Genomic DNA, 14,512 nt, shown 5'->3' on the forward strand with positions numbered 1-14,512 from the left:
ACAGATTAATGACATTTCCACATATGTCATTGGAGAAATACGATTTTACATTCAAGGGTTCTGAGTTTTGAGCATGGTCACGGAATGAATTAAACTCAAGGCTTTAATCTAATTTTAGTGATACATATTTTATAGCCTTTAGTGATTTCGCCCATCTCAGATACACTCACCTCTGACACTGTCTACATCTTCTTCAGAATGGACGATGCCGAGGCGTGTTTCATTCTCAGCAGCAGAAACGAGGGTGACCGAACCGCTGCAGTAAGTCACACGACCATTTGTCAGGCTCAAGCTGTAGCACATCACACAATTGAGCATTTTTAATATCAGACTGCACTTCCTCGAATGTAACTGTGTTGAAATCGCCGCTGAAGAGTACAGTCGCACCTCAAAGGAAAGCAATTGTCGATGCAATTACAGTATGATTTATTACCCGTTGCTGCTTAACTCAACTGTGCATCTAAAATTATCCTCCACAGGATCATCAGACTATTTTGAGGGCTTGGGCTGCCAAGGACTTTGCTCCTAACTGTCCGCTCTATGTACAGATTCTCAAACCAGAAAACAAATTCCATGTTAAATTTGCTGGTAAGTGCATTACACTTTCTGGACAAACAATTTGGGACAAATCACTTAACAATCAGTTAATTAACAGCACGGTTACAAAGGGGTTGAAATGTTCAGTTAAATTTGCAGAATGTTTCTGATAAATTTCCAGAAGAAATTTAGCTGGGGGAATATTGTAAATGTATAATATTCAATCATAAATATAAACATTTCGTTTTGTCATAAGCAGGCGTCCATGGGAAATAATACTAAAAGCATGAAAAAAAAAGCATGACCTTTCAAAAGATGTATTTGTAAGTAGAGCTTTATCGATATATATAATTTTTGTTAAAATATCAATTCTTTCATTGAAGAACAAAAACAATAATTGTTGAGTTCTAGAAAGCAGCTTTGCATGTAAGGAATAGAATAGATTCAACTGTACTGGTTTTGTATGGTTTTAGTGAGGATTATGCTAAAATGTATTTTCCCTAAATGTACCATATTTATAAGTTCCCAATTAAGAGTCAACCTTCAATTTTGCAATTCCCATAAATTCTTGTTTTTTCCCATGGAAAGTTTCCAGCTTTGAAAATTTCCTAAATTTTGCAGCCATATTTAATAGACATTTTTTAAAACATGACTGCAACCAGAGCAAAGTAAAAAGAACTGAAGCAAAAATATGAAAACTTGAATATATTTTCTTCCATTTTTAGCACGGTTGTTGTTCAAATGACAAGGCATTCCAAGACTGCTATCCATTTTTATGCCTGCCAATTACTTCCCCACCGTATGTATTTGCAGATCATGTTGTATGTGAAGAGGAATTCAAGTACGCCATGCTTGCACTGAACTGCGTGTGTCCAGCCATGTCCACCTTAGTCACGCTCCTCGTTCACACCTCAAGAGGACAGTGAGTGCGCATACACCTCTCCGACACCATCCATCCATCCATCCATCAGTGTTCTATAGTAGTTGTCCTCATTCGGGTTAGGGTGAGCTTTAGCTCAGCTGGGTTTGGGCAGTAGGTTCGATACATCCACGACTTGTTGCTAGGCAGTCGCAGGGCACATATAGACTAACAAACATACACTTATGGACAATATAGATCAGTGCTGTCAAACGTACGAACAGGTTGTTCAATCTGCAAAACCCACGCAGGCACGGGGAGAACCTGCATACTCCACATAGGAAGATCTGACCATAATTTCTCAACCTTGAGGCAGATGTGCTAACCACTATTCACCGTGCTGCCCCATCTCTAACATATATCACACAATTGGAACAAGCTTCAAAGTGCAGAGTCAGCTAATCTGACTATTGTGCCTCGGCTATTAAGATTAGTGTATTAAAATGTGATATGTTATAACAGAGCCATATTGCTAGTGTTTGATTTATTGTTTAAGGTAGACACATTTGTTACTGTTCAGTGACATCCATGAGCCATCAATGACTGCTATTCATTACAGCAGCAGAATACTTACATCATTCAAGTTATTGTCTTTGCTGAAACGATTTCTTATTAGCATCTTATGACTGTAAATATACAGCTGTTAAACTCTAAAGCAAACTGCATTTCATGCTGAAACTGAAATATATATCTAATCTGTCGTCCACAGAAAAGAGATCCATTTAATTTGTGCTGACTTCACGATGACACTTAATCTCACCTTTTCCCTTCAAAATGGTTTACAAATCGACCAGCTCTGAATGAGACGCTTGAGTCATTTTTCTGCTAACTCTTCTGCAGAGAAGGGCAGTTGTCACCAGAACAGTGGCAAAGGATGTATGGGCGCTGCTCTGGCAATGAGGTCTACCACATCCGATTGTGTGACAGCAAGTTTTTCGAGGAGTATGACGGAAAGAGCTTCACTTACGCCTCCTTCCATGCTCATAAGAAGTAAGCAAAATGTCTCTTGGGTTAATTTGTACACTATATACCATGCTGTTCTGATTGTACAATCAAAATACAACCCCGAAAAAATATATACATCTAGACACTTTTTTTTTTCCTTTTTTTTTTTTTATCATGACAGAGTGTACAAAAAAGTCTCAAAGACCCATGCCTGAACTTGAACAGGAAATCGGCCATTTTGGTTTTAAGATGCCATTTTGGGTAAAATTATTGCAGATTCAGTACATCACAGAATTTTTATTTATTTTATTTATTTTTTAATTGATCAGTGTAATGCAGTTACTCACCTACACATCTCTGGCAGAGTTAGCATTATTGGCTATTTGACTTTATAATAATGTGGCAGCATTGAATCCCATAAGGACAAATGGGCTTTTTTTTTTTTTACTTTTCAGAAAAAGAAACCATACTGAGCAATTTCAGTTCATACATTTGGTAAGTCACCAATTTGTTTAGTGATGCAGTGAATATGACCAGAATGTCACTGTTTAACACACAAGCCACAGTCAGAGCTAGATGAAATGAAGTCACAAATACCAACCTAGCCTGATGTATCGCCACTGCACACACTTATAATAATATGGACATTAAGAAATGCAAGTAAAGAGCAATGTTTAGTTTGATTTTCTACAAACCGTAGTTAAAAAGAGCACTGCAAAGATTTCTAGGAAGCAACAGATCTGCTGGCCATGATGCTTTGTGTTGCCTACAACGCTGAGACTGTCACTGTGATAGATCGTGCCTAATGCTTTAGCCAGGAAATTGCCCATCATTCGCACGTCTGCATGGGTTGATGTTCATGTTGAAAGCAGAGCACACACGTTCTTTAAAGGCATGCGCTTGTGTATTTTGTTCATGGCGACGTAAAGTGGACAAATAGAATACCTGCACCACTCTAAAGTATGATATATTGACAGTGAATTGCATATGAAACACAAAAAAATATATTAATAATAATAATAATAATAATAATAATTAATTGTGGCGGCACGGTGACCCACTGGTTAGAGCGTCTGCCTCACATGTCTGAGGACCGGGGTTCAATCCCCGGCCCCGCCTGTGTGGAGTTTGCATGTTCTCCCCGTGCCTGCGTTGGTTCTCTCCGGGCACTCCAGCTTCCTCCCTCATCCCAAAAACATGCATGGTAGGTTAATTGACAACTCTAAATTGCCCGTAGGTGTGAATGTGACTGTGAATGGTTGTTTGTTTATATGTGCCCTGCGATTGGCTGGCAACCAGTTCAGGGTGTAACCCGTCTCCTGCCCGATGATAGCTGGGATAGGCTCCAGCACGCCTGCGGCCCTAATGAGGAGAAGCGGCTCAGAAAATAGATGGATGGATGGATAATTAATTGTCTATCCATCCATCCATCCATCCATTTTTTGAGCCGCTTATCCTCACAAGGGTCGCGGGATTAATTGTCTAAATAATTAAATAAATAACCGGTCGCTACTTGGCAGATTTCGTCAATTGCAGGGGTTTTCTGGAAGGTAAGCCTCGTGATAAACGAGGGATTACTGTACAATCGAAAAAATTCCATGTCGGAGCATTCCGTAGAAGAAGTTTGATGATTATTTTGAAAACTTTCCATGAAAACTTCCCGTCATCTGAATCAATTGTGATTGTAGTTTTCAGTTGTGTAGGGTTAAGCTTCGCTCTCTTGGCTCTCATTTGAGGTATGGCGTGTGCCTGATCGGCGTCAAGCGGGAGGACAACAAGAGCATCCTGTTGAACCCCGGCCCGCGCCACATCATGGCTGCCACCGACACCTGCTACTACATCAACATCACCAAGGAGGAGAACTCCGCCTTTATCTTCAAACAGGAGGAGAAGCACAACAAGAGCCTGTCCGTCTCTGGTCTTTACGACGCCCCCTCCAGGCTGCCCGTGCACAGCATCATTGCCAGCATGGGTGAGACAAGCATGATACATTGAAGCTTGAATTGTGTTATTGAATGGCGGCCGCAAGCGGTGATGCTTTCGCTCTGTAATGCATGATTGTTTTCCTTACCTGCTTTTTTACTTTCCTGGCTGACTTCACTGTGTTGTGCTTTGTTTTCTTTGACCTGTAAAAGTTGATCAGGCCACTTCATATGGTAAGTTTGTGCATGACACATCACCTTCTACTGCTATAGCACAGTTTGCAGTCCATAAATGTCATCAATACTACTTTTTTACTGCATGGTACCAAATCATGGGTAGCACAGTGTCCTAGTGGTTAGTACATCTCCCTCATAGAGGAGAGGTTGTGGGTCGAACTCTTGGCTCTGCCTTCTTGTGTTGAATTTGCATGTTATCCTTGTGCTTGTGTGGGTTTTCTCCGGGTACTCCAGCTTCCTCCCATTTTCGTAAAAAATGCACGTTGGGTTCACTGCAGACTTAAATTACACCTAGGTATTAATGTGAGTGTGAATGGTTGTTTGTGCACTACGATAAACTGGTGACCACTGACCAGTCTTGGGTGTACCCTGCTTCTCTCGCCCAAAGTCATCTGATAGGCTGTAGCTCACCTAATGAGGACAGACTCTGTGTGTGTGTGTGTGTGTGTGTGTGCGTGCGTGTGTGCGCGCAGTATATTATACCTGCTCAACAATCAACTATATTAGAACACTAGCGGTAACACCACATGGAAAAAAACACTAATATGATTATAGTCTCCTTCTGTGTTCCATCATCAAATCTGTTGTACATGTCGTGTAGTATGTATTAATCTGTCTTCTGGCGGCCAAGGCACGTACACCAGAATGAGCAGAACAATGCCCATTGAATTATCATCATGCACAAACTTTTTTAATTCTATTTCATTGTTATTACTATTATTACACAATACAATACTGTAGATTGCTATTTCCCTTATTTAAATAAAACACATTCTAAAATGTTTTGTTGGTCTCTTTTGGGACACTAGAACTCATTAATGGCTTTTCTGTTCATTTCAATGAGGAAAGATGATTTGAGATCAGTGTTTTGAGTTACAAGTGTGGAATGAATTAAACTTGTACGTTAAGGCACCACTATGTTACTAATACCTGGCCAGTCCCATGTTGTCCTCCATTGTTGTCATTTCTATGCGTCTCGTTCCGACCACTGGGTTTCTCTGTTTTCCGCTGTACAAAGCAAGCTGGTAGTGCGCAGTGAAAAAGTGGAATTAATTAATGTAATGCGAACGGCATTAATGATGTTGTGTATCTGATATACGGTACCTGATGTGTGGTAAACAGTATGGGATGGGCATAGATCATGCATCATTCTACAGATGGCTGGTTTTAGTAATATGTGCGTGCCATATTTATTGACAATACAAGTCAATGTGGTTTGCATGCAACTTCGCTGTTTCTGAGTTTGTTCCAAGAATTCCAAAATCAGTAGAGAATTGAGGTCGACAAACAAAGTTGAAAAGGGATTCAATGTATGTGAGTTATTTGTGAATAGACTGATTTATTTACTTTATTATTATTATTTTTTTACTAAGGCAAAGAAGGAAGTAACCCTGGTCGCATTTCCACTCATTTCACTGGAAAAAGATTATTTGATATAAGAGTGTTTTACGTTAAGAGCATGGTCATGGAATGAATTAAACTATAAGTTAAGGCACCATTGTCACAGTGCAAGGCCCAACTAAGTTGCAAAAAAAATTTCTTGTGAATTTGACACATCACAAGCCTGCCAAATATGAATACAAAAATTCCATTAGTATGTAAAATCAGGCTTCAAAATAGTCAAGAATTGAGATGTTCTTTCAGCTTCTATACGCTGTGAGCGTGTCGCTGAATGCTCTGGAAACCCCGTTTCTTAAAAATGTTAGCTGTCAATCAAATGTGTTTCCTCTCACGGCTTACGAGCCAACAGTCCCACACAAAAACAATCCATTAAACCTGGTGAAGCCCCTGCCAGATAGTATACACCCCAGCACACTTTTGTCATGGGGCTAGTTTTTAGCCCTGCCCCCAAAAAGTCCGGCTAGCTGAGATGGTGAGTTTTAATCGATATCTCATCAATTCCGTACTGTATTGATTTCAGTCTTTGCACGTTATCAGCACTTACCTTCAAACCTATTTAATGTGTCAAGAAAAAGGCACACAAAAATGACTTACCTGGGTCTTTAAAAAGTTCCTTTTCTTCTGAAAAGGTTAATAAACCTGCGCCTAAAACGAATGAGACGATTTACAGCCACAATAAAAGATATTGATTGTTGACATTTTGAAAAGGTTTATGACGTCGTCAAAATTTGATCGCGATATCCTGAGACTTCCCCATGCTAAACAACATTAGATGCTCTACAGTACCCTTTTCATAATATTATTGACAGATAGTCAAGCAGACTTTGGAATGTGACTGAGGAGTGAACGACGTGTGTGTTGTGTCCAGGAACCGTAGCCATCGACCTCCAGAACTCGGATCCCCCCGAAGAAACCAGCAAGCTAACCTTACCGACGGAGAACGGCGCCGGAAGCCGCAGGCCGAGCATCGCGCCCGTCCTCGAGATCGCGGACTCCTCCACTATTCTGCCATGCGACCTCCTTAGCGACCAGTCCGAGGACGAGACCAACCAATCGGACGAGGAGGGCTCTGTCGGGTCCGAGTAAGTGACGCGGTTGGTAATAAATTATGCTGCTGTGATCCAAACCCACTACATCTGTCCAGTCAGTCCGAATAGCCCTCACCCTAACATAATAGACACTCCAAATGATTGATGTCCCCCACCTCTCCAAGTGTAAGGGGGGCTGTAAGGTGAGAGAGATGAGCTCGGGGTGTAATCAGTGTGTCATGATGATGAAAGGTGCCGACATGACAATGAGGAACACGTGTGGCATGAAAGGGAGGTCAGCACTTTTTATCATGTGTGCAGCTCGTTCACAAGCTCACCACACACGGTACACTTTCCCTCTCAGTGGTCGTTTATCAGCCGAGCAAACACAAAGACCACCACTCTCCATGCTCATCCTTTCTGAGGTCACTCAAGCTAATATTATCATACAAAGCCACTGACCACAACATTAGATACACAGTACTTGTATTTGTCCGGGGCCAATTATTTAGAAACAGCTATCAGCTCTTTGGTTGGTCATACATCCAATTAAATGTTCCACATAGACTATAAAACTACATTACTTCATTACATTGATTAATTTAAGTATAAGAAATGGCTTCCTTGGTTGTTTATTTACTTGGTGCCTGGGTAGTTATTCATCTTCATGGGTTTTTATGTATGCAATGCCTGAAAGCACCACATTGCCATCATGTGTTGATCATGGAGTAAATAAAGTCTCCCAATACTACAGAACATTATGTAAATGGTTGTATAGTATAAAATTTTTTATTGTTGGTATTACAATGGAACGTTCAAACGAACAACAATCCATTATATGATTTTTGGTCGCCCTCCATGTTGTTAGAATTTCAAAACAATATTTCTCACAGTAAATCATAAAAAAATATTCATTTGAGTCTCAACCTTTATTACTGTACAGGTAATGTTTTAAGTAACATTTTAACATGACCAGATGTAATAGAAGTGTGAAGATTAGTTGAACACTGAAAACAAAAACTAAACTAAAGCAAAACTATTCCCCAATGGAAGACACATAATAGGAAGGAAGGAAGGTGTCAACAAGTAACATTTTATAGATATTTATGGAATTAATAAATGTTTTGTGGGGTATGATAAATATAAAAATGTAAAACTGTACATCTGTCTGGTTAAATTAATGTGTGTATATAATAATTATTTAATAAACCCTATTGCTCACATTTACTCTTGCCATCACTGTTTTCCCTTTTTCAAGTAGCATCACACAAAAAAAAAGCTAAAACTTGTGGAGTTCATCCTTTCAATGCTCACTGAGTTCCAGATTACTGTATATACTATTATATCATTTATCATCTTCCCTTCTCCTTGGCAGTTTTGTGAAGGGCTACCCTCCCAACTCTCCCTATATTGGCAGCTCTCCAACGTTGTGCCACCTCCTTCCGCAAAAAGCTCCATTTTGCTGCCTGCGCCTCGACAAGGTAAGTGACTTCTCACACACATACTTAAGCTCATATGATTAAAATTTCGATTTTACCTCTAATGATCCCTCACAGGGCTGTACACACAACAGCTTTGAAGACGCCAAAGCGTATGGGTTCAAGAATAAGCTGATTATCGTGTCTGCTGAGACGGCGGGAAACGGATTATACAACTTCATCGTACCCCTGCGAGCGTACTATCGACCTCGAAAGGAGCTCAACCCCATTGTGCTTCTGCTGGACTACCAGTAAGTTGGCTGGCGACCAGTCCAAAGTGTACTCCGCCTCATAAATAGTGATCACTGGCATCTTGGTGCCAAGGGACTCTGTTGCAGTGAGTTCAGGAGCTTCATTTAGACTAACGTAGTGCTTTGTTGCCATCTTGTGGCATCTTGGTGCCAAGGAACTACGTTCAAGTAAGTTTTATTTTGACAAAAGTAGTGCTTAGCCAGGATCTTGGCTTCTAGGAACTATGTTGAAGTGAGTAGAGGAGCTTTATTTAGACAAAAGTAGGGCTTTACCGGCATCTTAGTACCAAGGAACTGTGTTCAAGTATCTTGGGGTCTTGTTCACGAGTGAGGGAAGAATGGAACCGGAGATCGACAGCCGGATCGGTGCAGCGTCTGCAGTGATGCAGACTTTGTATCGAGGAGCCAGATGTGGTGGCTGGGGCATCTGATTCGGATGCCTCCCGGACGCCTCCTTGGTGAGGTGTTCCGGGCACGTCCCACCGGGAGGAGACCCCAGGGACGACCCAGGACACGCTGGAGAGACTACGTCCTTCGGTTGGCCTGGGAACGCCTTGGGATCCCCCAGGAAGAGCTGGATGAAGTGGCTGGGAAGAGGGACGTCTGGGCGTCCCTGCTAAAGCTACTGCCCCCGCGACCCGACCTCGGATAAGCGATAGAAAATGGATGGATGGATGGATGGATGGATGGATGGATGAATAGGGCTTTGCCGGCATCTTAGTGCCAAGGAATAATGTTTAAGTGAGTTGAAGATCTTCATTTAGACACAATTAATGCTTTGCCAGCATCTTGGTCCCAAGGAACTACTGTATGTTGAAGTGAATTAAGGAGCTTAATTTTGTCAAAAGTAGTACTATTTTGTGGCATCTATAGGCAATTATAAACAATTGTTTGCTGTTCTATCCTATCCACTGCGAATATCCATCAAGTTCACTGTAATAAATAAAATGCATGTATAGGTTGCCAAGAAATGAGCTACTCCCATCCCACCAACTATATTTCAGGAAGTTACTCCTATAATGATCTCACCCTGGGCTTCTCCAGAAGTGAGCCATGATCTATGCAGCTTGCTAAACAGTGATGTTTCCTGTTTCCCACAGGCCAGACAACCACTTCTTAGAGGCCATTTGCTGCTTCCCGATGGTCTACTTCATGGCCGGCACCATCGATAAGTATGTGGTGGAGTCACGGTCACACTCATTCGACCATGATGTCGACAAAAGTAGGGTGTGTTTCATCCTTTTAGGCAAAATCTCCATCCTCACATTAGCTAATGATGACCATAAATCACTGACTTTTTCAACCGTGACATTCAAACACACTTTGTGAGATTGGTCAATGCTAACTTTTTACACCTTACAATTCGACTTTATTAGACTATTCATCTCAAATTAAAATACAATTAAAATACAATTGATAATTAAGTCAAAACGCTACATAAAAGTAAGGCTGTAACTAATGAAAATATAGTCATAATAGTAGGATAATAAAATGTTTATATTACTGGGGGGGTTAATAGAACAAGAATCATTTATGTTGTATAATTACAAGAATACATTTGTAATATTGCAAGAACTGCGTGGTAATTTTTCTGAAAAAAAAAAAGGTTGTAAAATGATGAGGGGAAAAAAGTAACATTCAAAGAACAGCGGATTTTCTTCAATGTTGTAAACTTCACGAGAATGAAGCCTAAAGTTATGAGAGAATAAAATAACAACAAGAAAAAAAGTTTTAATGATTAAGTATGAAGTTCTATTTTACAAAGAGCATTGATTTTCTTCTTTATTAAAGACAATAAAATTAAAGTCATAATTTTGCATAAATAGTTGTATTTTTCTAAATCTTTTGAGAATAACGGCGTAAGATCATAAGAATAAAAGGTCATGAACTTATGGGAATAAAGTCATAATATTATGAGAATAGTCTTTTTCGGAAAAACGAAAGATTATAAAAATAATATATATTTGTAAAATTACAAGAAAAAAATGACAATACATTTTTGGTGAGATCACTGGTGGCAATCACACTAGAACTAACTTTTAAATTAATAATATAAAAATTTCTTAAAAACTTAAATCGATAAGTTGCTGTCTTTCTCTAGGGACCTGCCATTTTTTCAGTGTTTTCTGTCATTAAAAAAATCTGCTTATGCTCATATTATTTTGACTTGAAAAATTATTACTCTTTCTCATACGGCTAAGACTTCACTCTTATAGTAAAGTTCTGTGGAAAATGTGTTTCTCTGTTGTTTTAATGGATCAGCCTGGACAACCTGCTGCAGTGTGGAATCATCTACGCTGACAACTTGGTGGTTGTGGACAAGGAGAGCACCATGAGTGCTGAGGAGGACTACATGGCTGATGCCAAGACCATAGTCAATGTCCAGACTATGTTCAGGTAGCAGGAAAGGAAAGAACTGTTCAATATATCAATTTTATTCCACACTGCCTTGCTTCATTTATGTGATCCGCTGTTGTCAGACTGTTTCCGAGCCTCAGCATCATCACTGAGCTCACGCATCCATCCAATATGAGGTTCATGCAGTTCAGAGCCAAGGACTGCTACTCGCTCGCTCTGTCCAAACTGGAGAAGGTGAGCAAGCCAAATAGTAACAGGACCACAAAAAAAATCCAGACACACCTTAGTATAGTCTCATTTTGGCCTTTATTTTTCCAGATAGAACGAGATAAGGGCTCCAATCTGGCCTTCATGTTCCGGTTGCCATTTGCAGCAGGCAGAGTGTTCAGTATCAGCATGCTGGATACGCTGCTTTACCAGGTGGGACAACAATACAACGCCTGCCCCTTTTCCACTGCATGTTACCATAATTTCTCATGTAAAATGTGCACCCATGTATAATACGCACTCCCAAAGGTGATCTCAAAATTCTGGAAAACCCTTCTACCTAGGTATAATGCATTTTTACAATACATGATTTTGCTTCTACCCATATAATCAAAACATGAAGTATTTTTTCAAAGAATTATTCTGAGGTTAAGCACTTTATCTGGACATGTAATACTTTTTTATTTACTTGCTCTTATTTTGAAATTCACAGCCAGTGGTAATCTGGTAATGCCGGTACAAAATGTTTTTTTTTTTTTTGACAGTTGTGCAAAAAGATGCAGAATCCTCGAGGAATTAGAGCATTTGAAATGACTAATCGAACAATAGTCCGGTGCAATGACCATTGTGCAAAGGGCGCTGAGACTTCAAGAAATGTATGCAGTTTAAAGTGACTAGTAGTGCGGTAATCTGGGACAACGTCGATTGTGCAAATGTTGCAGATGCTACTCAGGCACATGAGTCAACAACAGATATGCAAATAGTGCAGCGTGGCGAGACTACTACAGTCAGTGCACGAGTAATGTATAGTTGGCCTGACAGAAATGTGACAACAAACTCAAGACAAAAAAAGCATGTTAAATAAATTAAAGGTGAAGAATGTCAAAGTGGTCCTTGCATCCCATTATGTTTTTTTTAGGCAGCCCTTAGAATAAAGGTTTTGGACAAACCTGCTCTAAATTGTCAAACATGAATGTTTGTTTCTCCGGCGAACTGGCTGGCGGACAGTTCAGCCTTCTACGCCCTATGTCAATGTTATATACTATGTATACTATTTCTATATTTATTCTCTATTCCTTTGCCTCTGCTTTGACAGTCATTTGTGAAGGACTACATGATAGCGATCGCCAGACTTCTTCTCGGTCTGGACACGACACCGGGTTCCGGGTATCTGTGCGTTGTACGTACAACTACCACAAACTCCTAAAATGATGATTTTTATGGGTACCCTGCGGTGACTCTCTCTCTCCAAACACCTTCAGATGAAGATCACAGAGGAGGACCTGTGGATCAGAACGTACGGCAGACTCTTCCAAAAACTCTGTTCCTCCAGCGCCGAGATCCCCATCGGGATCTACCGCACCGAGTCCCACATGTTCTCCACATCCGAGGCAAGTTGGCTACGATACGATACCTGATTGCTGTTTTTTTGCTTTGGCTGTCATCCCTTGCAAAAAACAAAAATTAATTTCTGTCCAAAAATATACAAAGTCAATGCAATATTGCTTGCCAAATCCAATACAGTAAATACAACATACTCACAAAAAGTTAGGGAAATTTTAAGGTGAACCTAAAATGCACTACACTGCTGTTTGCCATTTGCATTTTCGCAGTGTTTTTTTAGCACCTGCTTCTCTTCTGATGCAGCCACGAACAGCCCGTAACTTTGCTGTTACATTTTGCCTGAATTCCCAATCATTTATTATTTTATGTACGTCAAAAAGGGAGTTCGATTACTTAATACCATTTGTGTGGTGCACATATTTGTTTCCCCATGTGTGATGTGAAGTCACTTTGTGCTAGTGTGTTATTTAGGCTGATATCCGAGCTAATACTGTTAATGAGTCGCGTGTAGGTGGTTTGTATGCGTTAAAAAAAAATTAATATTGAAAACAGTCATTTATGTAACATGGGCTCATGGTTGTGTATATTTTAAAAGAAGTGATGCTGATGCTTTATGAGCCTCATCATTTGAAGTGATTTGCCGCCATCTTGTGGCATCTACATTATAACATTTGCAGGTTAATTTAATTTGATTTTCTCTTAACTTAGACAAACAGAGAGACTGGAAGAGTCACAGAAAGGAATACAAATAGACACCCTTGGAAATTTGCATGGATCAAACACCTGTTGTGAATTTTGCTGTTCAGCTTTGTTAGTGTATGTGCAATGAGTTAAATTAAGTTTCATCCATCCATCCATTTTTCCTCACTAGGGTCGCGGGCGTGCCGGAGCCTATCCCAGCTATCATCGGGCACTGGTTGCCAGCCAATCACAGGGCACATACAAACAAACAAACAGCCATTCACACTCACATGCACACCTACGGGCAATTTAGAGTTGTCAATTAACCTACCACGCATGTTTTTGGGATGTGGGAGGAAACCGCAGTGCCCGGAGAAAACCCACGCAGGCACGGTGAGAACATGCAAACTCCACACAGGCGAGGCCGGGGATTGAACCCGGGTCCCCAGAACTGTGAGGCAGACTCTCTAACCGGTGGTGCACCGTGCCGCTTAAATTAAGTTAACTTGTAAAAGTTGTACTGCATTTTAGGTACATGCTGAAATTTCAAGCCCCCTATCCCTAACTATTTGGGAGTTGTGTATTTATTATTCACAGGTATTGTTTTATTTCATTTCCTTGAATGATTTTGCTTTGCTTTGAATGCACCCATCTTTCCTTTTGTTTGGATGTGTGTTTGTCCTTCTCTTGTTTCAGTGCAAGGACAGTTACGTTCAGGTAAGATTGGCCCGTCAGCCCGTCCCACCCTGCTCGAAGCGTACAAGAAATGCAACATGGCCATTAGCTGGATCCCACAGTAGCGTTCGAACAGGTTCTTTTCCATCCCAGTCTCAGGTGTCCATCAACGTGGAGCAGAATGAGGAGCACCGCGACCGCAAGGAGTCGTGGAAGGAGAAGACAGCGCACCGGAACTCCAGCGCCAGCGAGCAGTCGGAGCACCCGCTGCTGAGGAAGAAGAGCATGCAATGGGCGCGGCGCCTGAGCCGAAAGAACACCAACAAGCCATCCAGCCGGGCCGAGCGCATCTCGCAGCAGCGCCTCAACCTGTACCGCCGCTCCGAGCGCCAGGAGCTGTCCGAGCTGGTCAAGAACCGCATGAAGCACCTGGGCCTGCCCACCGTTGGATACGGTCAGTGAAACCACCGCTTGCACTGTAGGAATACTTCACGTCATCTGATCTAATGTAGTTCGTTCTGCAAACATG

The 14,512-nt window shown here is 41.0% G+C and overlaps 1 protein-coding gene across 17 annotated transcripts in view; it reads left to right on the plus strand.

Moving 5' to 3' along the window:
* Window positions 1–14,512, plus strand: part of LOC133400019 (potassium channel subfamily T member 1-like) — a 79,534-nt gene that overhangs the window by 52,275 nt on the left and 12,747 nt on the right. For 11 of the 17 annotated variants that reach the window (XM_061672147.1, XM_061672151.1, XM_061672155.1 and 8 more), the window contains 16 exons: window positions 198–261; window positions 480–588; window positions 1,351–1,459; window positions 2,297–2,446; window positions 4,138–4,373; window positions 4,537–4,557; window positions 6,830–7,043; window positions 8,365–8,470; window positions 8,546–8,718; window positions 9,819–9,890; window positions 10,981–11,115; window positions 11,199–11,496; window positions 12,380–12,463; window positions 12,546–12,674; window positions 14,005–14,025; window positions 14,137–14,437. In XM_061672147.1, coding sequence (XP_061528131.1) covers window positions 198–261; window positions 480–588; window positions 1,351–1,459; window positions 2,297–2,446; window positions 4,138–4,373; window positions 4,537–4,557; window positions 6,830–7,043; window positions 8,365–8,470; window positions 8,546–8,718; window positions 9,819–9,890; window positions 10,981–11,115; window positions 11,199–11,496; window positions 12,380–12,463; window positions 12,546–12,674; window positions 14,005–14,025; window positions 14,137–14,437 — 2,222 coding nt within the window. Of the gene's footprint in view, window positions 1–197; window positions 262–479; window positions 589–1,350; window positions 1,460–2,296; window positions 2,447–4,137; window positions 4,374–4,536; window positions 4,558–6,829; window positions 7,044–8,364; window positions 8,471–8,545; window positions 8,719–9,818; window positions 9,891–10,980; window positions 11,116–11,198; window positions 11,497–12,379; window positions 12,464–12,545; window positions 12,675–13,498; window positions 13,926–14,004; window positions 14,026–14,136; window positions 14,438–14,512 lie in introns of those variants that run through there. The other 6 variants (XM_061672153.1, XR_009768281.1, XM_061672154.1 and 3 more) reach the window with 6 other exon arrangements.

This window comes from Phycodurus eques, chromosome 3 (genome assembly GCF_024500275.1).
Source record: "Phycodurus eques isolate BA_2022a chromosome 3, UOR_Pequ_1.1, whole genome shotgun sequence".
NCBI classification, from domain to species: Eukaryota; Metazoa; Chordata; class Actinopteri; order Syngnathiformes; family Syngnathidae; genus Phycodurus; species Phycodurus eques.